Below are 25484 nucleotides of genomic sequence, written 5' to 3' on the forward strand. Positions count from 1 at the left end.
CCCTTAATAATCAAGTTTTGAGAAACAGATGGAAATGAACCTAAATATTATTAACATTTTCATTTACCACTAGGAGCAGCCAGGAGTTCTCTTGAGACAGATCTGAGTGGAAAATCTACCTACAGGAGTTGTAAGCTATAAGCCATCTTTGGGCCTTACTTCCTAATGTGCAGTGGGAAGGGAGGTAGTGTGGGCAAGGGTAGGCACTCCATGCTTGCCCACAGAGTGCTCTGAGTCAAGCATTCAAGCCCACTGAGGCACAAGGACATAGGCAGACCCTGCTTCTCAAAAAGCAGCTCTCCAAGGCCAAGTCAGAAAGAGGCTCTCCACCTGCTGTGTTGAACTCTCAGGTGATAGCTGGCTATGTGGCAAAGAAAGAGAGCACACATTATCTTTTTCTTGTCAATATTTTAATGCAAACAATATGGTGTTTTTATACCCTAGGCATTTGCAAAGGAACAGTTCTAGAATGGGATAAACATTTGCAGATTTTGGGAAATGAGTGCAGTTATAACCACCCCGTCCCAAACACCCCAAATCCAAGAAGCCAGGCAGTGTAGCCCATGCCAGTCAACCTCCATTGAGGAGGCTGTAGGAGGAGAATCATAATGAGTTCCAGGCTAGCCTGGGCTACATAGCAAGGCTCCATCTCAAAAAAACCAAAACCAAACAAATTAAAAACCAAACAAAAAACAAAGAGAAAGTCTTGTCGAGCTCCTTTGAAAGCTGATGTTTCAAAGTACAGGATTTGTCTTCTCTAGGAAGTTGTGTTTCTTAATGGCTTGGGGTGGACTAAGTTCAGGCTCATCTGCCATTAAACACCACAAGCAGTTTCATCCAGAACATAATGTCCCCTGACTCTCTTTTGCACATGGAAGACAAACACTTTGAGATAAACTTAGGTGACTCAATTTTATATGACAAGCCTGTTGCAAAACTCAACTATCAAGAAAGGTTTCAAGAAACACTAGTGGAGAAATGAGATTACAAGAGCCTGTGGATTTCTTCCCTGCAACAGTGAGGCCAACCTTTCATGTCTTATCAGAAATAATGGCACAGTGTTTATTGTAAGCCTGAACCACACAGACAGAGCACTGAGATAGGAAGCCTGTTTGACAGTGGCAATTTCAGATTAATAGTTTAGTTATGATGGGTCACAAACTGTAAAGGTCTTCATTTTCTATGTTTGGATGAAGTCTCAATCCAACAGTGGTTAAGAGTGTGGAAGATGGAAGGCAGCTACTCCATCCTCTGGGAACCTGACAGTCAGTACCTGAACTGTTCTGGGTGGTCCAAGAAGGCAGAGCTACTTCAGATACTACATGCCATCTTCAGCCTCTCTTCCAATTAAATGGAACCAAAAGGACTAGGTGCTGGTGCACCCAGAACTCCTTACTGGGGCTTCCAGAGTCCTAAAGACATCTTTCTGCAGGCAGCAACCACACAGCTTAATTCTTCTAGACTGAGCCACTTCAGATTTATGCCAGTGGAAAGCAAACATTGTTTGTAAGTCATTTAATTGTGTTACTGTCTCTCAACTTTATCAGATGTTGCTGAGGCAGAGAGGCCCCTGTGCAGTCCTGGGGGAGGTTTTATAGCGTTCCCAGGCTCCTTCTAAATGCCCACAGCCCAGAGTCCTTATTGGGGCATTTTCCAGATGTAAGAACTACTAATTCAACACGTTCAAATGGCACTTGTCTCAACCCAGGACCCACACTGAGGGCTGCATCTTCAAATTGACAACCTTGATCTTAGAACCATAAACTAGGTGCTAGCTTGGTTTATTATGTTCTTTGGTTAAATATAGTTTCCAGACCTTTCAACATTGTGGGAACCCAGATAGACTGGAAACATGTTCTGCTTTGAATACTGAATTTACATGGTATGTGCACTATCATACATTTTTATAATTAGGTCAGACTTATAAAAATGTAGGGCTTTTGTTGCTTGTACATTCTTCTGGGCTGGCCAGCATTGCAGTCCGGGACCCAGGCCTTGCAGTCGCTTGACAAAAGCCGCACAGCACATGTTCAGGAGCCAGGTCAGCTCATCATGTCCAGGCTGCATAGTTCTGCATGGCCATCACTTCGCAGGGCCTCTGCCACATCTCTTCTGAAGACAGAGAGGTTCTGTGTGAACCTGTGGAAAGAGAAGCAATGAAGGTGCAGGCTGTCTGAAGGCTGGAGGAGGGCACTATGGAGCTCAGGACCCAGCCGAGGAAGTGCTCCTCAGTGGGCACTCATTGTGCTACCATGTCTGCCACCAGCACCGTCCTCCCACTGAAAACAAGAGTCACCATCAAATCTACTCTGATGGGGGGGGGGGGCATCTGAGGTTCTACTATCTAAAACATTAAAAATTTTTACATTATGTCTCAAGTCCTGGATTGAGCTTACATATGACTATTTTAATCATTACATGTCTTCCCAAAGGTAGGTATTAGTATCTTCAACTAAAACAGAATTTAGTGAATGAAAAATGGGGGGCAGTGGAATGTGGTAGCTTATGTCTGTAATAGCAGCACTCAGAAGGCAGAGGCGGAGGGATCACGAGTTTGAGTTGAGGCTAGCTGGCACTATGTGGTAAAACCCTATCTTAGGAGAGAGTACAAATGCGCAGTGGATGTGTGTACTTGCGTACTATGCATGAAGCCCTTAGTTTGATTCCCAGCCCTACATAAACTGGGCACAGTGTGCTATGCCTGTAATCCCAGCACTTAGGAAGTGGAGGATCAGAAACTTAAAGTTATCCTTGGAGGCCAGTGAGAAGGTGCAGCAGCTTAGCACAGGTGCTGCCAAGCCTGATGACCTGAGTTAGGTCTCTGAGACCCACATGGTGGAAGGAGAGGACAAACTCCTGCCAAGCTGTCACCCCCCCCCCCAACAAAAAGAAAATGTAATAATAAAAAGTTGTCCTTGTCTACATAGTGAGTTTGAAACTAGTTTAGGCTATATAACACTGTTAAAAAAAATGTAAAAAGGGGTACTGGATTAGCTCACCTGGGTCCAAATTTTGGTTCTACCACTACTAGCTAGGCAGACTGAATGACTTGTCTTGGTACCTAATATAAGTAACTAACTGTCTTAAAGGAATTCAGGAGCAAACTCTAACGAGTCAACGAGACAATGCCTGAAAACATTTTCTCTGCACAGAGCTGGGCACAAGGACAACAGCCAGTCTTCGTTGCCTTCTTTCATGAGAATAAGAGGACTGCTGGTACGATGTCACAGAACAGCTCAGGAATGCTACTTAAATGTCCCACCTCTCCTTGCCCGCCTTCTGAGGTTGTCCCTTTCTGTATGTGAGAGGATTACTTAAGAGTTGGATGAATGGCCAAGGGAAGGTATCTGCACCCCCAGCTGACCTTGTCTTATTACCACAGCTCATACCTGGGATGCACTGCCTACTGGGTGTGTTCTATAAATGCTAGAGTGTTTGATGAAAGGTCAGTGGGGGCAGTTTTTCCCTGAGCACATTCTCTTCCTTATCAGTCCGTCTCATCCATTAGGATGCATAAAATCCATGAGGCCAGGAACTTGGAACAATTTGTTTATCACAGGTTCCAAATGCCTGCAGTTTTACAAACCGAATGAATGAATTCATTTATAGTTATAACTTTGGTTAGATCACACTGGCCAATGATACCAGGTACTCTTAAGGACAGGCTGAAGAAGAAACCAACACTTAACAGCACACAGGCCTAACAACCATGTTTTACTACATTCTGTCCGCCGTCCTCCCACCCAGCCCCCCGACAGGGTTTCTCTGTGTACCCCTGACTGTCCTGGCACTGCTCTGTAGACAAGACTGGCCTCAAACTCATGAAGATCTGCCTGCCTCTGCCTCCCGAGTGCTGGGAATAAAGGCGTGCACCATCCCTGCCCAGAACATTCTGGTGTTTAAACACCACAACCAATGCCACCATTGGCTCCTTACTGTAGAAGAGACTCATCAGAGAAACTGCTGCTTTCTGTCACACAGCTTATAGATGCAGGAGTAACATTTAACTGGGTTTTGTCCACCCCGAGGCCTGTGCTTATTCAAAGGCCAGAGTCTTTCCTCATCTCCATGGACAATGTGAACCTCCTTCATTTGCTCTTTCCAATTAATTACTTTTCACTTCTTTCTTGTTGGATTATAAACTGCTTAAGGGCAAAGGGTACATTTTTTAAATCTTGGCATCTATTTTATTTAGTAAAATGTAAAAGGACTGGAAATGATTTGGGTCTAAGATCAGAAGGTGTAACAGAAAAGTGGCATCAATAGTCCCATTATTTTCAGGAAGCCTAGAATGCCCTCTAGAGATCCCCCCTGAGCAATGCTCACCTGTCTCTGTTCTTGACAGACAGGTTCTGTTCCACTCCTTCCATCAAGTTCCTGAAGCACTGGGCAAGCACTTCTTGCTTGGGGAGAGGCTGGCTGTTTATCAGGCTTGCTCTCAGCTCATTGAAATACTGTTGGGAGACAGAGTAGCATCAGGCTCAGGTTCCAACTCCAAACCTTGCAGGAAGGAAGTAGCAAGAGGCCAGGCTGGCTGGGGTCTACTTGTGCTCACTGATGCTCAGGGGTTTGCTTCCAGGTCCACACTCAATTTTCTATCCTTAGAGAAAACCTAAGCCGCAGAAGCATTCTTAGGTGCACCTAGTGTTACCCCTGTTCTTAAGAGTCTCTTGCTGTGATTGCTGCATTGTCACTGTTTAGCCTGATGGAGTCTTTGCCTCCTCTGTGGATCTCAACTCTACTTGTCAAAGGAAGGCTGAAAGAAGAAGGGATCCAGGCTGTGGAGGTCTTAATTTAATGCCTAAGGAACACTTTGGGTGACTGAAGACAAGGCCAAGGGTCTCCCCTTTGGCCTCATCTTTCCTGGCTTTAGTGAATGGCTTCTCAGAGAGCTCTGGGCTGTGTTCCAACTTTGTTCTTTTGGGTATGATGGGTCTGCTCTGTTGAGGTAGGCACTAGAGGGGCCTGCTTAGTTCTGGGAGCACTTGCTGGCACTAAGAACAGTATCTGTCATACCTGGTCACAAATAACTGCTCAGCCCCCCCTTTTTTCTGCTGGGGTCTGTGGTCTTATATACAAAAATAAGCTCTGCTATTTCCTAATCACTGGAAACAGCCGAATTTCAGCAAAAGACAACATTTTGCCAGTCATATGTTTATCTCTTCAAGCCTAAGCTGTATGATATTTAATTTCCATCATACATTAAAACAGCTCACATCAAAAAACACACATAATTAATATGTAGTCAGACTAATACTTAAATACTATATATCAGAGGCATTATACTTAAACCACAATGTCTTCCTGAACAAGATTGGGAATGCACAAAACTACTTATTTTTCCCTTTTATAATGATGCAGTGACTCACACCAAATAGAAAATTATTAGTTTTTCATCCTAAACCATGAAATATTGCCTCCATCAGTAAAGTATAATATTGTGATGTCATAAGCTTTTTCTAAACACCGAATTTGCCCTTATTCCCTCTCAATCATTTTAAAAGAACTGCTCTCTTTTATAGAGCTTGGATTTAAATCACAATAACACCGAGGGAAGATGAATGACAGTGCTATTGAATGTGGCTAAAATTGGATGCTTCAGCACAGGTGAATGATGAGACAGCTCTTCTCTTTTTGATATATTTTCTTCTTCTATTAGTTTCCTTCCAAGGCTGGGATTTTAGTTTGAATTTTAATGTATGCGGCTGCCTCTAATCTCACTGTCTTTTCCCAGTACTATCTTATTGTATAGACAATTCATTCTCCCAAGCAGTAATGCACTGTTCCTACTGACTGCTGAGAGGCCAGGGCGAGTTCCAAAGGAAGCCAGGGTGCTCAGGAGGCAGTCGGTGACCAGAACACTGAGGAGGCTGGGGTGCATGCTCCCCAGATGAAGGGAACACTGGCCCTATGCACAATCCCTCAAGGGCTGCTGCTGTCATCTCCTGTGGTCTTGTCTGGGGTCCCCAGATATAAAAGGAGGCTGGAAGAGAAGGCAAAAGGGCTGTTGCTCAAAATTTCCCTGGAATGGCAAGGAAGTGAGAGTGACTCTGAAATATTGCCGAGTAATCCACACACGCAGTGCTGTGTGTGAGCCTTCTGCTAACTGAAGAAGACCTGAAACCCTTGGGGAAAGGCCTTCTGGGTTGCCAAGGCCCCAGCCCTTTATTCCATGGTCTTCAGTGTCTAATAGCCTCTCCCTCCTCCTGTGGCCCTTCCTGTAAGCACACTCACCTTCTCATTGAGCAGGATGAGCCCCAGGAGAGGCCTGGATACTGACCACTGGTTCCGACAGTCTTCAAAGACAATGGTGTTCATAAGGACAGACATCATCTAGAAGACAGTTACGTGAAAATTGGGACCCTTGACTTAGATCCTGCCTGAATCCCAGACTTTCTATGTACTCCTTCCACCTTTCTGATGACAGAGGGGCTCTTCCTGGACAGTTGGCTCTCTCTCTGGAAGCCTAGAAGGTTATACAAACTCTGGGCAACCCCCATCCGCCACAGGAAGAGTCTTTGCCATTAAAGCTTGCTGAGAACCTTCTTAGAAGTTAGAGGCCAGAGCCAGGAGGTTGGCTCTGCTTTTCAAGCCTTATATGCTTTGCTCTGTGCTAGGCACCACACAAAAAATGCCCACCTCACCTTCCTGTCTGCTCCTTACCTCACACAACAGTTCGTGCTATGAAGGGATAAATCTCTGTAGCTCATCACTGAGTGGAATGAAAGAAACACTTTCCATGTGACCCCAGAATAGCATGTTTTCTGCTAGCTCAGACTGTTGTTTTTAAACCCATTCTTCCTTACTGATTGCTCACTCAATGCCACATGTACATGCTTAGCCATACTCTTAACTTCCGAGTTTGTGTGGCACATACAAGAGATAGGACATAGGCTTCTACCAGTCTCTTACCTAGGGCTTTGAACCTTGCTAGAGAAGTCACAAAGAGAAACAGTGGGAAAAAGGTCTAGGAAAAGAGCAGCAGCCTGCAGGGGTGGGGGTGGGGCAGAAGAATGACTAATCTCTTCAAGGGCAGCCAGGGTGATGCAATGGGGAAGGTAACATCTAAGGAGTTCATCATAAGCAAAGAAAAAAGAAGGTGGGAATGAGCATAGTAAGAGACCCCATTTTGAAGGTAAGATAGCAAGTGATGTGCTTATGACCAAGGTGAGACTTAAGTGCCCTGGGCATGGGATACAGTACGTGGAAGGTCAGGGGTAAGGCTGCTACAACAGTCCAGGCAAATGGCTGTGAAGTGGACTTAGTTCTCCCACTGCAGCCTGTCTGCTCCCATAGCTCTAGAGCTCTTCTGCCCAAGAGAGGGCAGATTAAAGGACAATTACATGGTAAGACCCCACAAACAACACCCCAACTAGGCTTTGATGACTCGGTTTGTCTGAATGCATTTGGTGTAATTATTCGGCAACCTCTCTTTTTTGCATAAGCATGTATGTGTTGTGTGTGTGTGTGTTTACATATGTAATATGTGAGGGTGAAGTTGTGTGTCCTCCTCAAAATGCTCTCCATATCATTTATTGAGGCAGTAAGCTAATTATTGCTGAACTCACAGCTTGAAGACACTGCCCATCCAGCTGGTCAGTTTGCCTGCCTCTTGAGTACTGGAATTAGAGATGGGCCTCTACACCCATCAAGCACTTACGCATTTATGTAGGTTCTAGGGATCTGAACTCTGGTCCTCGTGTTTGCACAAGTGCTTACCTACTGAGCCATCTGTCTGCCCTTGGCAAAAGTTTTTGGTGATCTAATTTATCCTATGATTTCTGGCAAGTAACTGAACTGTTCTTGCTGTATCTGCTTTCATTAGCTCTGAAGAGGGAAATAATCCAGCCCAAGGAAGCTCTGAGAATTAAATGAGATGGTGTTTGAAAACAGTTGCAAAGCATACATCCTACAGACACTGCAGGCATACCATCACAACAGTAATACGCATCTCTGCAGCTCTTGGCAGCTGCCATTCCCTTCACCATCACAATGATTAGGATGGTTACAAACGGAACCTGCCAATCTATGTAAAAACACAAACACTGCATGTCCAGTCTCTCTGGAGCGGCTAGAACTCCATGCCTGGTATCCTTTGTAGATCACAAGTTCCCATGAACAATCTAGCAAGCCACCCAGAGTCATAGAGCACAAATTAAATTGACAAGAAAAACTAACAGATCCATGGAGACAGTCTAAAATATTATGGGCTTCACAATCTGAAGCAGAATGGATATTTTAATGGTTAAGATTAAAGTTAGAGGCACCAAATTCTTCCAGTAACTGACAAAGCATCCTGGAGTGATGTGCCAATTACTTTCTACAGTCCTCTCGTGTATTCATTTGTCTGAATGCATGTATTTATGTCTGTAATAAGTAAGGGGATGTTTGAATAAAATACTTTTCTAAAAATAAAGTTGGCAAAAAATGGATTTTTTTTTTTTACTTTTCTGGAAATATGTAAAGTACCAAGTAATCTCCTTAAATGGCATTGACGCGGCAGCCAATTTCCAGAATTACTTTTTCTAATAATCTTAGAGTAGTGGTATAACAGTCCGACCAATGGGGGCAAATTTCTCTGGAATCTGAGTTCTCCTCCCCATCTAAGGAGGGATACTGGGTGCAGTGCTGAAGTCCCTCTCCCTTGCAGATAGTGTGAGGTTTAGATGGGTGGTCTCTGAGGTCAAGGACCCCATGAGTCAACACTGAAAGGAGCAATCTTGGCTCTGTACCTACCAGCCCAAATTCTGTCATGAGGTACCATGAGTACTTGGTGCAATAGCTGGGTATCCAGTTCTCCAATGTCTGCTCACTCCCAACACTGCTTTAGGGATGAGTGGAAGGCCACTTTTTTTTTTTTTTTTTTTTTTTTTTTTTGAGACAGGGTTTCTCTGTGGCTTTGGAGGCTGTCCTGGAACTAGCTCTTGTTTACCAGGCTGGACTCGAACTCACAGAGATCCATCTGCCTCTGCCTCCCGAGTGCTGGGATTAAAGGCGTGCGCCACCAACGCCCGGCCGTGGAAGGCCACTTTAAACCCACTTTGGATACATTTGCCAGGGCCTGTACCCCAAACCATACATGTTATCCACTCACGTTATCCTAAGTAGCTGTTTTGCCAAAGCAGGGATAGGATTATCTAGGAAGGGGAGCTGTCTACTTAGAAAAACCACACTCTACATTACTTCATTTGATTCCTCATTCCTCACTTGGTTCCCCCTTCTTACAGATTTTGGCTGGAATTTTGTTCAGTGATGTGGTAGTCACAGGCATTAGACTCAGAACTGAGTCCAAGTCTGGTCCTGCTATATAGCCCATGGCATTTGCCCTTATACCCTTAGTTATAAAGCAGGGACTGTGACAGCTGATGTGAAAGGGATGCTGTGAGAAATGATTTCCTATGTACAAAGTGAACATCTGGATTGTGCTTGCCACACAGTATGCCTTAAATATACTGGTCCCACATTGCAACTGTAGCTTCCCTCTGGCCTAAGCCAATGGAATTGCATGGCTCAAGGAAGAACACCTACTCCCGTCTTGCTTAGACAGTTGAAGGGGATTACTATGGTGTCCTCAAAGTTATCTAACTTCATGCAGAATTGTAGTCCGAAAAATAACCCCGAGCAGGGAGTACGACAGAAAGTACCCCATTTGCTTCTCTGGGGTATTAGCATGGATTTGAATGAAGAGTGCTCTGTTGAAATTATGTAAACACATCTAAGCACCAAATTACAAGTGTGTGATCCAGAAGGAGAAGTGATGATATGTGACCTTGATTCATGCTCCCTGACAAGGCTGTGAGACACAAGTACAGAACAGATCACCCCCCCCCCCAAAAGCAGTCACTGAAGAGATGCTCTCACGCCAGCTGTTCCTGCTTTATTGTTTGCTGAAACACAATAAGCCAAGTGCTAGCTTACACTGGGCAAGAAGACTATACAGAAAATTCAACTTCTGGCCTTAATTTAAGGCTAACACATGAAATGGTTAAACATCTAAACTATAACAGATGGTTCATTTCCAAGGATCTTGTTTTTGAAAACAGACTGAGAACTCTAAGCCAGGAGATTCCAGGAAGGGCTGTGACTGGGGGTTTTCAGGTTACACAGGCCAAAGTCTGAGGCATCACCATTTTTAAGAACTCCCACTTAGCATTAATATGTGCCTGATGAGTTTCCTCACCATGGTTTATGGAGCCTGTTGGTTGCTCAGCACACTGCCAGACACTTTCATGGCTCTATTCTCAACTAACTCTGCGGAGAGCATCATCTATTTGGCATTTGTATGCATTAAGGGCCGGAGGTCAAGGTGTTGCTAGGCTAATTCAGGTCATATGCAAAGGTCTGCATGAATTCACTGTGCCAGCCTGTGGCCACCACCCCTCAGGCTGTTCTGAGCCTCAGAGCACCTAGCTGTGACTGGTTCCTACTGTAGACTTCTAGAGGACTGACCCTGCTCTAGTGGCTTCTGGTTGCTGAGTCAAGTAGCTGCCGAGTTCCATGATTAGAATCCAGGGCATGGCTTCCAAAAAGTTTTCAACAAACCTTCCTGCTTCTCTTCCCGTCCCACAAGTTTAGTTAATATATTTACAGACTGTGAAAGTGAACAATAGCAAACTTAAGGACATCTCTGGAAATCGATACACTGAACATTTCATGGGAAATGATTCTCCTTCTATTGAGAGTACCATAATTTAAACTTACACCATAGAAATCAGTAAATTGAGCTAATTTTCTCAAGGTTATAATACTTCCTATAAAGTAAACGTTTCCATTGCTAGCACTTGAGCATTCTGAATACTGTAACTAACACATGTTCTGCAAAGTTCTAAGAAATAAATGAAACAAAACAAAACCACAAAACTAAGATTCCCATCTTGTCCCCATTTGTATTCCACAGAAAAACCAGTTCTGAGAGGATGAGTGCTGCTCCTGCAGGAACCAGATTCTCTGTCTATTTAGGGAACCACCAGCTCTTTCTTCCCTGTCCCTTTGCTAGTAAGGCAAGTGGAAAAAGGGTCTTGTCCTCTGGTTAACACAGAGGAGGGTTAGCAAAGCCAGGCCAAAGAGTGAGGGAGCAGAGAGAGCATCCCTGTGCCCTAGCCCTCAAGGGCTCAGGGGAGACCAAAAAGGACAAGCAAGGGCACAGTGCAGGACAGGCTGCTTTGTGTGTTACTCCACATCCCAGCCGAGCTACCCTGTCCTGACTGCAACAATACACTGGTGATGTTCTGAGGAACAACTAATAATAAATGCAGCCAACTCTTAAGAGCTACCCTGCGCCTAGGGAATGCACCAGCCTTTCAGAAGGCCAGTAAGAGAGGAGAGGAAGGATGACCTTACCAGTAACAAAAATAACAAACAAAACAAAACAAGGCGAGGCACCCCACCCCATAACTGCCTGAATAAATAATGCACAGGATTTCAGAAAGTAGAGAAATGTCCCTCTCTCTAGAGCAGTTTCTCCAGAGCACCTGCCCCAGCTAGCGGTTCAGGCTTTGGGAGATGGAGCACAGCTGAAGGAGGAAACACTTCCAGGTTTTCAGTGGATGGAAAGAAGGGAATTTCTGTCATTACTGAGTGCTGTTCCCGAGGCCACATGTGCAGCAGATATTGAAATGTGATCTTGCTCAAATTAGATACTAGACGTCTTTAGGGAAAGAGAATCAATTGTTCCCTTCATCTGCCATCTTCCTTTGTGATATTACTAGATGTTATGAAAAATGAACATAGTGGATAAATAAGCACATATTTCGTTATATTTTTCAGCCTCTCCAGATTAACTGAGGCCTATCATCTAAGTTACATTAAGTTTAAAATATCTGTACTTATCAAGCAATCTCTATATGCTGATATTGTTTTTACAGCCTCATAATTGAAGTATTTAGCATTTAAAATGAAAAATAATTGAATGAAATGGGAGATGAGGTGAGCCTCCTCTTCTGAAGAACAAGCCTGCAATCAATTAGGGGTGGCCTGTCTCCCTGGAGGCCATCTGGGAGTCCTGTCTACTTGGCCTTTATACAGTGTTAGCCTCAATCTCAAACTGGGGGGACAAGTGCTTCAGTGACAGCCCAGGTCCAGTAAGCTCACCCAGCTCTGGTCACAAATGAGAAGCACTTGTTCCACATGGAAGCGGAAGTGCCCTACTCAGCCCCCCCCCCCCAGAGAGTTAAGGGATGCTTTTGCTCTAAGTGATGAATTGTCTAGAATATTTAAAAACTCTTGCATTGAATGTAAAATCTAAGAAAAAACACAACCTTGCTTTGTTGGTCTTTCAATTTTCTCCATTGCCAACTTTACCCCTACTTCTCAAAGCATTCATTTTAATCATGGCTTATTGGGGAAAGAATTACCTGCCAGTCTCCCAGCTTATGAGAAGGTCAAGTAAGAATGAGACTTCAGGATTAATTAATTGAGAGTACTGTATGCAATGTGTTTATTCTGAATGCTATAGCACACATCACAAGGAAAACAGTTTTATTTTCCAGGGTTGAAATAAATTATAATAAATTATTCATTTCAATGGCAGAGATGTACTGGAGAGCAACAGCAAGAAAATTGACTACACTACACTGTGAGTCTCAATCCTGAATCTTCATTATCCATCTGAAACTTTTTACATGTAGTAAATCATATTTCAAGTGGCTGCAGATCTCATAAAGCAGCTTGCTACATTAAACCACAAAATCTGGGGTACTGGAGGCTGCAGGGCTTGCCACTCAGCACTATTTGGGTTGGTCTCTCTCTCTCTCTCTCTCTCTCTCTCTCTCTCTCTCTCTCTCTCTCTCTCTTTTCTTCTCTCTCTCTCTCCTCTCTCTCTTACACACACACCACACACACACACACACACACACACACACACACACACACACACCTTGCCAATATCAAATAGAATTGTTTCAATTTGATGAGCATTGCCTGTCAAAAACACCCTCTAAATTTCCCATGGGTAGCAATGTCGGGAAGATCTGTGTCATTCCCCTTAGTTTTCCTTCAAGTGACACTTATTTCTAGCTCATAGTAGGAACTGGATGACTAACATGGAACCACATTTGAGAACCTCTAACGGCCTACACCAGCCTCTGAGCAAAGATATCTGTGGGAGTGTGAGAGACTAGTAAAAGCACATATGCCATAACTTACTATAAAGGCCAGCCTATCTGCACAGGACAGGTGGCAGCTGAGTACCAACAGCTGCATACAGCCTCACCTAGAAACACAGATACATTAGGGAGAGGAAGTGAAATGAGAAAACCTCCAGGGCACAGCAAGTGTTTGGCATGTTTGAAGAATGAACAGCCCTTTTACAGAAGGCTCGGAGAAGCTGAGGGCAAAGAGGAGACCCTGGCCCAGGCCCAGGCCCAGGCCTAGGCCTAGGCCCAGGCCCAGGCCCAGGCCCAGGCCCAGGCCCAGGCTATTTAAGACCCTTTTGTGCCATGTTCAATACAGATGAGTTTGGGCTAGTATATAGACGGTAGCCGTCAGATGGGGTCGGCCATTCAAAGCAGTAATGACAAGCCTGTGGAGAGAGGGATTAGAGCAGGTGCAGAGGCCAGGCAGCAAGCTTAGCCTCTATGAGAACTCACGGGAGAGACAGTGAAGATGAACAAGACTGCGACAGCAGCCAGAAGGGTCAGGATCCTCAACTCATTCTTCCTGATCAAAGCATTCCTCCTAAGGAAGAAAACTGGAACCCCAAACCACAGACAGATTCAGAACTCTAAGAACAGGTGCCCAGATTGAAGCCTCAACAGAGAGAAGTGTTACCAGACGATGACTGAAATGCTGCTCCTTGTGAGGAGGCCTCTGTTTAGTTCAACCACACAAATCACTACCTGGGAACAAGCAGTAGTGAAACTGAGCCTAGCCAATGGGCACAAGCCTAGGGCTGTGATGACATAAGCACTGACTCTGGCCTCTCAAATCAAAGGGAGTGGGAAAAAGCATGCTACTTTGCTGACCAGTCACCACAGCATTACCCAGTGAGTATCACAGTTCACAACAGAACAACATATGCATGATGGCATGAGGAAGGGCCTCCCGTGTAGTCATTAAAGATTTATCACTCCTCCAGGAGGAGGCTCACAATTTCATTGCATCTCATCTGACGATACATTCTCCCTATTTCCTGAAGAGATTGGGTTAGATGGCCCCAAAGATTTTCAGTCAACAGTGAAGGATTATGTTACTTATTTTAAAAATGTTTTCATATGGGGAAAATGTGTTTAAGGATTTTTTTTTTCTGTTAAGAGTTAGCCTAGTATTTACAATGAAGCCACAGTGGGGGCATTTTGCTTTTTTCAGACTTGAGGTTCTTTTTCCTCCTAACTATTTATATTTTGAAATTAAAATACAATTATATGAATTCCCCCTTTGCCTTTCCTTCCTCCAACCTCTCCCATGTAGTTTCCCCATTGTTCTATCTCAAATTTATGGATGGCTTTTCTTTGTATACACACAGCCACACATACACATACACAGACACACAGACACACAGACACACAGACAGACAGACAGACAGACAGACAGACAGACACAGACACAGACACAGACACAGACACACACACACACACACACACACACACACACACACACACACACACCCCTAAATATATAAACACAACCTGCTCAGTCCCTATAATGTGATCTGTATGTATATGCTTTCAGGGCTGACCACTTGGTCCTGGATAACCAACTGGGGGTTCTTCCCTGAGGGAGCCTATTTCTTCTGCTCTCAGCATTTCTTTCTTGTTGTTCTTTGTTGAGGGTTGGGTCCCTGTGAGATTTCAGCTTTCTATATTAGCACATGTACTGGTGTCATCCTGCATTTCCTAGAAATGTCAAGGAAGCTACATCCATGAAGTCTCAACAACATAGCTTCCTAGACAAGACATGAACAAGGAGGGGTTTTATCTACAGATGTCTAAATGGCATCGAATGTAGCACACGAGAGACTCCCGGGGAGATGCTGAAAGCTGGGAGCTCTTTTCCCTCAATGAATGCATGGGCCCAAGGCATGGGAGAAAACCAAGAGTGGGGAACGGAACTTCCTTCCTTGATTTACTCCAATATTTGCCCACACCATAGCTTGACCAGGCTCTGAGACATGGGGATAGAGGTGAAGAAAGTGCCAGTTTTCAAAGACTTGCAGCGTAGTAGGGGAGGAGAGTCACAGTATAGTACATTAAGTGCTGCAAACAAGCCCACACAGGAGGCTCTGAGATGCCAGAAGAGGAGTCCCAACTCTGCTGGGGTGTGGCTGGGGCCAGGCTGGGGTGGGGGGTGGGACTGGGGCAGGGAGGGAGGTTTCAGAGAAGGGGCCATTTGTCTGCTGTAGAGAACAAGCATTCTGACAGGCTGTCAACAGAGAAGGGAGAATGAGAGCAAAGGTGTGCAGCAGTGCTGGGAACTAATGGCACTCTGTGGGACTGTGCACGGGGTCGAGGTGAGAGTTGGATCTGGTGAAGGGCCTACTGATGTTTGCAAGAGAAAGTAGATTTCTATCCTGTAGGAAAATGAGTGTCATTACAAGTGAATGGTAATCTCTCTGGCTGTGATGCAGCCACTGGCACAGCCGCAGCAGGAGCAGCAGCAGCTTGCTTTCTATTCTGAAACAGGGAGGCCAAGACAGAGAAGGTCACTTGCTTGGCTTCTGTGACTCAGTTAGGACACTTATCATCTCCTACCTTGCTGGCTCTGGTGCCAGTGCTCTGAGGAAGGGCACTGACATTCTTTCCCTTGGCCCACAGCACATAACCTAATAGTGTCCCCTGTCAGGAATGGTTCTTCTCGTCAGGAAGCTTTTTATTGATGTTCAACCTTCATCTTCCCTTTCTTAATATTATCCCATTATGCCAATACTCCATTGTGCCATGCTAAGTAATTCCCTTTCCTCCTGGCATTTACATCTTCCAAGTATTTATAGACTTATCAAATGCCCCATTTAGTTGTCACTTAGGCAAGCTATACATATTTAGCTTCTTTAATCTGGCCCTATAAGCCAGCCCTTCCATTCTCCTAAATCACTTGAGTTACTTCCCTCCAGATTTCTGTCAATTTGTCTCCTGCCTCTCTCTCTAATGCAGGAGAGCTGAGGAGAGCAATGGGAGTGGAGTGGGGAGGGAAGGCTCTCTTCCTCTGTAGGATAAGAGTACATAATACACCCAGAATGGAACTTCTACAGTTTCCAAAATGGCTTGGCCTCTGTAGGGACGATGGCTCCTTCATCGCTACAAGGCTACCACCAGCACATGTTCTCACTATTTAATTACTGTCTTTTTAGCACTTGACGAACACATGCTGCACACACTGTGTACCTGCTGGGTACCAGGTACTGCTTCACACAACTTTTCTTCTTTTCCCCTTCCTTTTTATGCTCCACACCTAATCACTGCTCAAAGAATCACTGGCCTCTTATGTGTCAAACACTTCTGGTCAGAGCTGAATAAAATGTGGTCTTGCATTAGGTAGCCCCTATCACTGTGGCCCTATCACTGCTCTGACACACACAACTTAAAGGAGCAATGGTTTATTTTGACTCACGGCTCCAGACGGCTCAGTTGATGATGTCTTGGCCTCAGGGCTTGGGCAGAACACCATGTAGTTCAGGAGGTTCCAGTCTCACAGTGGTCAGGAAACAAGAGTGACAGGGATGGGCTGTGCATAAGACACACCCAAGGACCAGCTGCTTGTGACCTATGTCCTGCAGCTAGGTCTTACCTGCTACATTTCCAAGAACCCCTAAAATAGCGCCACCATTAGGGAATAAGTAGTGAGCACATGGCCCTGTGGAGGCCATTTCATAGTCAACCATAACAGGCCTTGAGGAGCTCATGTATTTATTAATCTCTTATGGTCCACCCATCAAGCTGTTCCTTCTAATCTTGGAGAAATCATCCTGAATGCACTTATCTCTAATTGCTGTTGAGTGGAACTGCTTTGTCCATCTGAATAGAGAGGCCACATTAAGTATGGGCATTAACAGAGCTCTTGCTTTGGGTGTTCCTTTTGGTGATCTGCCTTGGTGCCCAAGCCACTTCTCTTCAAGCCTGGCACTTTCTATTGCTATATTTCATGGTGGTGTGTTATTTCACATGGCCATCAGGAAGTATATACTGAGGTGTTTTTCTTTGGTACCCATATCCAGGTGATGGAGGACACTAAGGGAACAATGGGATGGGAGAGACTCTTTTATTTTTAAAAGATTTTATTTATTTATTATGTATACAGTCTTCTGCCTGCACACCAGCAGAGGGCACCAGATCTCATTCAAGGTGGTTGTGAGCCACCATGTGGTTGCCGGGAATTGAACTCAGGACCTCTGGAAGAACAGTCAGTGCTCTTAACTGCTGAGCCATCTCTCCGGCCCGGGAGAGACTCTTAAGACTGTGAATCTTGGGAAGTCTAGGCCATGAGTGGCTTGGCCAACTGATCCTAGAAGCCAATTCAACTACCCTGGGAATTCTCTGTAAGTGGTATGATTCTCAAAGAGGTAAATGATTCCAAGGGCACACAGTATACAAGTCTTCACTAAATAGAACATTTTCAAAGAAAAGGTATGAAATGAAGATGGAATTTCAGGAGCCCAAGACCAAGTATATTCCCCCAAGCATGACAAGGCATATAGAATTCATGGCAAGAGTTCTTATGGGTTGCATGAGCACATGGGGCAGGATTAACTCATAAAAGGTGGTCAGACTGCAGACAAACAAACCTTCCTTTACATACTATATGAACATGGCTCCATCAACAGCTGCTGCTGGTTGAACTGCCTCAGAGTTATAATAGGCAAGTGATATGAAGGTTAGCCTCATATTTTGCCATGCTAACATACTCTGGGAACCACGGAAAAACCTGCAAATGTCTGAAAACCAGTAATCTTTGCAAACCCAGTAAGTCACCACTGGGCCACCCCTCACATTCTGGCAACTCTGCCATCCTTCAAGAAACTCCAAGGTGTCACATTCCTTTTCACCCAGAGAAATAAAAGCAGAAAAAATCTTGTCTGTCCCCCTTGGACAAGAGCAGATGTGTAAGAAAGAATGTTGGGAAGGAATGGTACATTAAGGCCTTGGGAAGCTTTTCTTTTGGTGTATTGAGGCAGGGTTTCTCTGTGTAGCCCTGGCTGTCCTAGAACTAGCTCTGTAGACCAGCCTGGCCTCAAACTCAGAGATCCACCTGCCTCTGCCTCCTGAGTGTTGGGATTAAAGATGTGTGCAACCACCACCTAGCCCGGGAAAGCTCTTGTGTGCTCAAAACTGGGTGAGATCTAGGGACAAGCAATTCTACCTATTGTCTAGGCTAGTGGTCCTCAACCTTCCTAATATTGAGACCCTTTAATACAGTTCCTCATGTTGTGGTGACCCTAAACATTTCATTGTTACTTTATAACTGTAGTTTTGCTACTGTTATGAACTGTAATGTAAATATCTGTGTTTTCTAATGGTCTTATGTGACCCCCTTGAAGGGTTGTTTGACTACCCAGAGGGATTGGGAGCCACATGTTGAGAACTACTGATTTATATCCATTTTAATAAAATACCTAAGGAAAGCTACTTATAAAGAAAAGGGGCTCTGGCCCAGCACTGGTGGCACACGCCTTTAATCCCAGCACTCGGGAGGCAGAGGCAGGGGATCTCTGGTCTCCAGAGCAAGTGCCAGGATAGGCTCCAAAGCTACACAGAGAAACCCTGTCTTGAAAAACAAAAACGAAAAAAAAAAAAAAAAGAAAGAAAGAAAGAAAGAAAGAAAGAAAAGGGGCTCACTGAACCTATTGTTTTGGAGGTTCTCATTCCACCATAAAGACTGGGTTCTACTGGTTCAGACTCTGGTGAAAGCCCAATGATGGATGGTGTCACTTAGGCACATACAGAAGAGGGATCACATCTCAAGCAGAAAGCAGAGAGGGAGGACCAGACTTTCCCCAAACTGCTTCATGGGTCAGATGATCTAAGGCCCTTCTTTCATTAATACCACCCTGGAACCAAGTTTCTTTTCTTTTTCCCCCCTCTCTCTCCGTCCCCTCCCCCCACCCGCAAGACAGGGTTTCTCTGTAGCTTTGAAGGCTGTCCTGGAACTAGCTCTTGTAGAGATCCAACTGCCTCTTCAGTGCTGGGATTAAAGGCATGCACCACCACTGCTCAGTTGGAACCAAGTTCCTAATGACACAAGCCTGTGTGGGGACACAAACACATCACCATGGCATCAAACACTACTATGGCTATGCAACTTTTGAACAAGTTCTTTCAAGTCCCAGTCTCTGCACATTTCTCCCATAGCTTACTCTTGATGTGCCCATACTTCCAGGTTTAAGGAATCCACACCAATTACTGTTACTATGAGAATTCCAATAGATTTTAGATGTGACAGTAATGTATTAGTGAGAAGAGCTATGGTATTTAATTCTTGCCACTACAAGGAGGTGCCTAAAACATGGAAGAGGGATAAGTGAAGAAAAGAGCTATGTTGGGCCAAGAATCAAACCTATACCATCCCATCCCTTCACTCATCCCAGTGAGTGTGATTTGAGAATGCTTATCACAGAGAGAACTCTAAAAGCAAAAAGCAGAGATCCACCTGCCTCTGCCTCCTGAGTGTTGGGATACCTGCAGACCTTGACAATCTGTCTGATGTCATAGACCTCAAAAAAAAAAAAAAGTCTTATAAAAGGCTTAGGCTCACATAGAAAGGATATTTATAAATAGCAGGTATTTTCTCAAGGTCAATCAGTAACATCAAACCAAGGTTAGTGGTAGCTGTGTATCAAACATGAAGTCATATTATTTGATGAATATCTTGTATTAGGTGACTCTATTAGTCACTTGCTCATTGGGTCCTCACAAGTTTAATATTCAAGGACAGATATATCCAAAAGATCACAGGTCTACAATGAATTGTGTCCTGACTAGGCAAAAGAGCCAGGACTCTGTAGACAAGACAAGGTGTCCATTGAGATCTCTCTTCATCTCAGTCCTTCCACCATGGCTGTTTGGTCTTTCATTGAGAACCTCTTAAGAGTACCTATTCACTTCTTTTCTCCTTGCAGACCAGCTACTGCTCTAAGCATATGGCAAGGAATGGGTGCTTTGGCTTTTCCGTAAGTGTTCAACCTATGTGAGACTTAAAGGTTGACTATCATATAAGTGCTGGCTTCTAAATCTATGAAGGAAGAACTGGGGTGGATCTCAGTAGGAGAGAACTTGCCTAGCATGTGTGAGGTCCTGGGTTTGGTTCCAGCAATGCGAACAAATCAAATAAACCCAGGAAAGAAGATGTTAAGTAACACAGACTGAGTCAAGTGTTGATACTTTATGGAGCACATCTTTAATCCCAGCACTCAGGAGGCAGAGGCAGGTGGATCTCTTGAGTTCCATGACAGCCAGGGCTACAGAGAGAAACCCAGTCTCACACAACAAAAAACAAACAAAGAAAAAGAAAGGAGTCCTCCACTCAGTTGAGGATTGTGCTGTGAGATGAGCACAAGCTCTGCTGTTTATTAGCTGCAAATACTGAATAGGCTATCTAACATCAGAGTCTCAACGACAATATTTAGACTGTAAAATGGTTATACAAGTACTTCAGTGTTAAGAAGCATATTTCCAAACCCACATTTGAATACAAATATCCAGCATTTGTGTATGTCTGCCTCACACTCAGCACAGAATTGGAGGAGTCTGAGATACTCCTTCCACAGTGAATTTTTAGGTTCCAGAACAAAAGGGCTCTGGTAGGGTGATAACAAGGCTAGGTCCTTAAGCAGAGGTCAGAAGACTTGGTTGGGTGACGAACCGTGGAGTTAAAGAGATGATTTTAGTATTTGAGAGTATCACTGCTCAGAGTGGGAAGATGACACTCGCATAAAAACTTGGTGCAGTTTTCTTTGTGAAATATAATGAATGCTGCTATCTGTGCTCTCTTATCATGAAACTCACGTGTTATCTACAGTACTTTCATTTTATGAGAAGCCTTAAAACAAACAACAAAGATGAAAAATCACTGTCAGTAAACCGACAAAGCTATCCCTTTTGAAGAGTTTGTTTAAAATGTTTCCAGAGTTTGTATCATCAGTACTTAACCTATGGGAAATCTCTATGGTGACTTCTTTTTTGCAGAGATTTTAAAAAGGATACAATTACTGAGTACTTCTGTTTTAATTTACAGATAGCTAATTATGCACATCACTATCCATAAAGAGGATAAAACCCATCTCACTCACCAGAATAGGGCAAGAGGCTATAACAGAGCTTGCCTAATTATTACTGGGCTAAGTCTGAATAAAGCTGTGTGGTTCCCCTTACAAAATATTCCCTATCTGCTTTACATGAGTGTGAAAGAAAAGGAATGTCTGTTGTCGACTTTTCACAACTCCTTTACTATTCTGAGAACATTTGCTGCAGACCAATAGCAGAACTGACTGTGCTAAACTGTAGATAAAAGAACAATGACAGATTGCAGTCACTTTAATTCATAAGGAAAACATTTAGAGCCCCTGGGAATGTCAAAGCCAGCCACTGTCACCCAATGACTTAAGGCACAGGAGACATCATCTTTTCTCAGTTTAAAGACAAAGACTAACAGACACGTGGCTGTCCTGTTTATTCTAATTTCTTCTTTATGAAAGCTGTTTTTCTTTTTTTCTTCTTTCTTTTTTAAAAAAAGGGTTAAAAAAGCATAATTCTTGGAAAGCATAATTCCCCTATTCTATAAACACACAAACAAAACTGTAAAATGACATCATTCTGTTTTCATTTAATTACTCTTGAAATGCTTTCTATTTAATATTCATTACTCAAAAGCTAATTTAAAAGAGAAAGAGATGTGACTTATTCAAAAAGATGTACTGTCATTCACAGCAATAGTTATCTAATATACAGAAGTTAATAAAGCAGATTAATCTACAAGTCCCTTTAAGCCATCCTTGAGTTTTGAACAACTGCCTCTTTGACCTTTCACCTTCATGCTGTGCACCAGTAGCAGGTGCCAGCTGTACAGAAATTATGGCTGCTGTGTTTGGAAGCAAAATCTTTTCTTACTTTGCTTCTGACCAGCAGCTGACCCTGTAGGAGTGATTGTTTCTGGTGCCGGCCTAAAGGCTACATAAACCAGTAGCAGATAAACAAAAGGCTACATATACCAGCTGCCTTGCCTAAGGGTACCATCCTGGGCTGACACCTCTACTCCTTCTCTAGCATCCCAAATTGCTCCTTGTTTGCTTCCATACATGCATTTCATCCTTGTTATTTTGTGAGGGGTAGGGGAAAAAGACCCCCTCCACAACCCAGCCCCCGCTTTTGAACTTGACTTTTGAGTATTCCATGTCAAACTGTGCCATTATAATGCTAATATAGGCCTGATTTAGCAACTTTAATAAGAGGCTAAACCCTCTTGTAATTAGATAATAAAATTTTATTATGTATTTTAATATTAAAAGTCTTAAAATCAAACTCTTCAAATCATAAACTGGTACAAAACTAAGGCACTTAAACATCATTGCCTCAGAAAACAAGAACCTGTAAACACACTGCAGCTTATTTTTCATTCTCTGAAATGTAAACATGGAATTCCTATGTGGTGGCAGCGAAAGCTCCAACACTCTTAATTATGTGCAGGGAAGAATGAATCTATTCGAGTATGAAGCACACTGTACCATTTCCAGCAACAGCATGAGATGGTTTTGACAGTTATTTCGTGGATACAAATTACACAAGTATAAAAACAATCCCCATAATGATTAAATGCAGTTATGTACATAGGAGAATACCAGTGCAAATGGTAACATATTTAAATGGTTTTCCTTCATTAAAAAAATTATATATGATATTAAACCATCAATCACTGTGGAGGCACAGGAGTTTACATGTACTGTCACTGGCTGAAATAAATGACTTGGAGACTGGATTCTGGCTCGCTCAATATGGTCTGTTTGCTGTTGCTTAGTCACCCAACTCTCTGCTGGCTTGGGCTACATCTGGTGGATTCCATCCTTTCAATTAATAAGGCAAGTTATGCCATCAATGGATTGTATCCTTCCACTGTGCTTAGAGGTGAGAACACAGGTCCTCATGGGCCGGAATCCTCTCTGTTCTCTTAACTTGAACAATACTGGCAGAGCTTTTTCTTCTCTGACCAATGTGTAGACTAGACATTTTTCCTGGCATTTCAGAAGGGCCATTTTATACTGAGATATAATCTTAGCATTACTATTTGGCTTATTGTATAGTAGCAGTGTACGACCATAAAGGGCATAGAGCTAAAATCACATCCATAGACTAAGATTTTGAAAATTATAGACATCCATGGGCCACTGCAAGGAATTAGGCTGTGCTAAGGCCTGGACAAGTGCCAAGATGTAGATCTTTGAGAAAAAAGGAGGCATACCATAAAAATGCATTATTTAAGTTACATTAATATGACGTCTATGTTGCATCTCAAATAGTTATCCAACAAATATACCAACAAAAATCAAGGTAGCCAGTTGTGGTGGTGCATGCTGGTAGGATTTGCTGAAGGAGGTGGAGGCAGGAGGGTCACGAGTCTGAGGCCAGCCTGGGCTACACATTTTAGGGGCTGGAGACATGGGTCATTGGTTAAGAGCACTGACTGTTCTTCTGGAGGACCTGGGTTCAGTCTCACATGGCAGCTCACACCTGTCTGTAACTCCAGTTCCAGGGCTTCTGGCATCCTTACACAGACATACATGCAGGCAAAACACCAATGAACATTAAATAAAAAGAAATTATAAAAATTCAAAGTAGCAGACACATTTAGAAGACAATAGCCATTCTTCTAAAAGAATAGGATTTGTTCTTAAAATATCACTTTAATAAAAATTACTAGGTTTTACTTTATTTATTTTAATTTTTATTTATTTTATTTTTTTGGTTTTTTGAGATAGGGTTTCTCTGCGTAGCTTTTGGAGCCTGTCCTGGAACTTGCTCTGTAGACTAGGCTGGCCTCTGCCTCCTAAAGTGTTGGGATTAATGGTGTGCACCACCACCACCTGGCAACTAAGTTTTATTTTTAAAATTATCCATCCATCCATCCATCCATCCATCCATCCATCCATCCATCCATCCATCCATCCATCTGTGCACACACATGCACTCCATAGCACATGTGTGAAGAGCAGAAGACAATTTGTGGAAGCTGGTTCTTTCCTTCCACTATGTGGGTCCCAGGTATCAAAGAATAGTCATGGAGGTAAGTACCTTTACACCCTGAGCCATCTCATGGGCCCCTACTTTTCTATTTTCAAAATTAAATACTTGAGTTTGTTAATGTCTTGTCTTGGAGGCAACACTCACAATATTTTGTGTGCATGTGTGTGTGCACACGTGCATGCATCTGTATGTGTAAGACAGAGGTCAATCTTGGGTATCATTATTGAGATGCTAACCAGCCTGCTTTTTGAGACAGGGTCTTTCACGGCTTGGAACTGGCCAAATAGGCTAGGCTGGCTGGACCCACCTGTCTTTCTCTTCCAGTGCTGGCTTTACAAGCACGAGGAAAGACAAGCACTTTGTTGACAGAGCCACCTCTCCTGTGTGAGCTTTTTCATTCTTAAGAGGGTTATTCCCTCTTGGGCTGAAACAATTATTTATGTACATAGATGTTTTATCTGCATATGTGTCTGTGTACCATGTACATGCAGTGTCTACGGAGGCCAGAAGATCCTCTGGAACCAGAGTAACATATTGTTGTGAGCAGTCATGTAGGTACTAGTACTTAAACCTAGGTCCTCTGGAAGAACAGCTAGTGCTCTTCAACTCTGAGCTATTTCTCCAGTCTCTCTCTTTCTCTCTCTCTCTTACACACACACACACACACACACACACACACACACACACACACACACACACACACACACACAGAGGAAGAGAGGGAGGGATGAAGGGAGGGAGAGGGATTCTTGACTTTTGCCTCAAACAAACTTGGTTATTTTTAAAATAACAAAAAAGCAAAACAAGATAAGGAAAACTAAAATAACTATATTAAAAAACAATGAACCAAAATATGCTTCAAAAATCAGATGAAAATGCCATCAAAAGTAGTGCTACAGGCTGGAGCTAGGTGCAACAGGGATTCCCACACTGGAGGTCTTAGTCCTGTAACTCTGTGGGGTCACATATTCTACAGACAAGAAACTGAAAGCCACGCTCACCTACATGGCCTGCTCAATGTTCTGATGTTTTTGTTGTTTTGTTTTTAATTTGTAGTCAGTGGACAACATAAAATAGGGCAAATTTCAACATGTCTAAGCTGGGTGGTGGTGATGCACACCTTTAGTTCCAGCACTTGGAAGGCAGAGACAGGTGGATCTCTATGAGTTTGAGGCCAGCCTAGTCTGTAGAGCAAGTTCCATGATAGCCAGGGCTATAGAGAAATCCTGTCTCAAAATAAACCAAAAATAAAGTAAAATTCCAATGTGTCTGGTAAGACAATGATTAGCTTTTTTTTTTTTTTTTTTTTTTTTTTTTTTTTTTTGA

The 25484-nt window shown here is 43.4% G+C and overlaps 1 protein-coding gene across 4 annotated transcripts in view; it reads right to left on the minus strand.

The window, feature by feature from the left end:
* Positions 1–390: 390 nt before the first annotated feature.
* The window catches only part of LOC100762081 (ran-binding protein 17), a 276621-nt gene continuing 251527 nt past the window's right edge, over positions 391–25484 (minus strand). For all 4 annotated transcript variants that reach the window (XM_027425205.2, XM_027425204.2, XM_027425203.2 and 1 more), the window contains 3 exons: positions 6235–6333; positions 4327–4454; positions 391–2139 (listed from right to left, as the gene is read on the minus strand). In XM_027425205.2, the coding sequence (XP_027281006.1) occupies positions 2043–2139; positions 4327–4454; positions 6235–6333 (324 nt within the window). In that variant the 3' untranslated portion in view covers positions 391–2042. The remainder of the gene's footprint in view (positions 2140–4326; positions 4455–6234; positions 6334–25484) is intronic.

The sequence above is a fragment of the Cricetulus griseus genome, chromosome 7 (genome assembly GCF_003668045.3).
Source record: "Cricetulus griseus strain 17A/GY chromosome 7, alternate assembly CriGri-PICRH-1.0, whole genome shotgun sequence".
Classification (NCBI taxonomy): domain Eukaryota; kingdom Metazoa; phylum Chordata; class Mammalia; order Rodentia; family Cricetidae; genus Cricetulus; species Cricetulus griseus.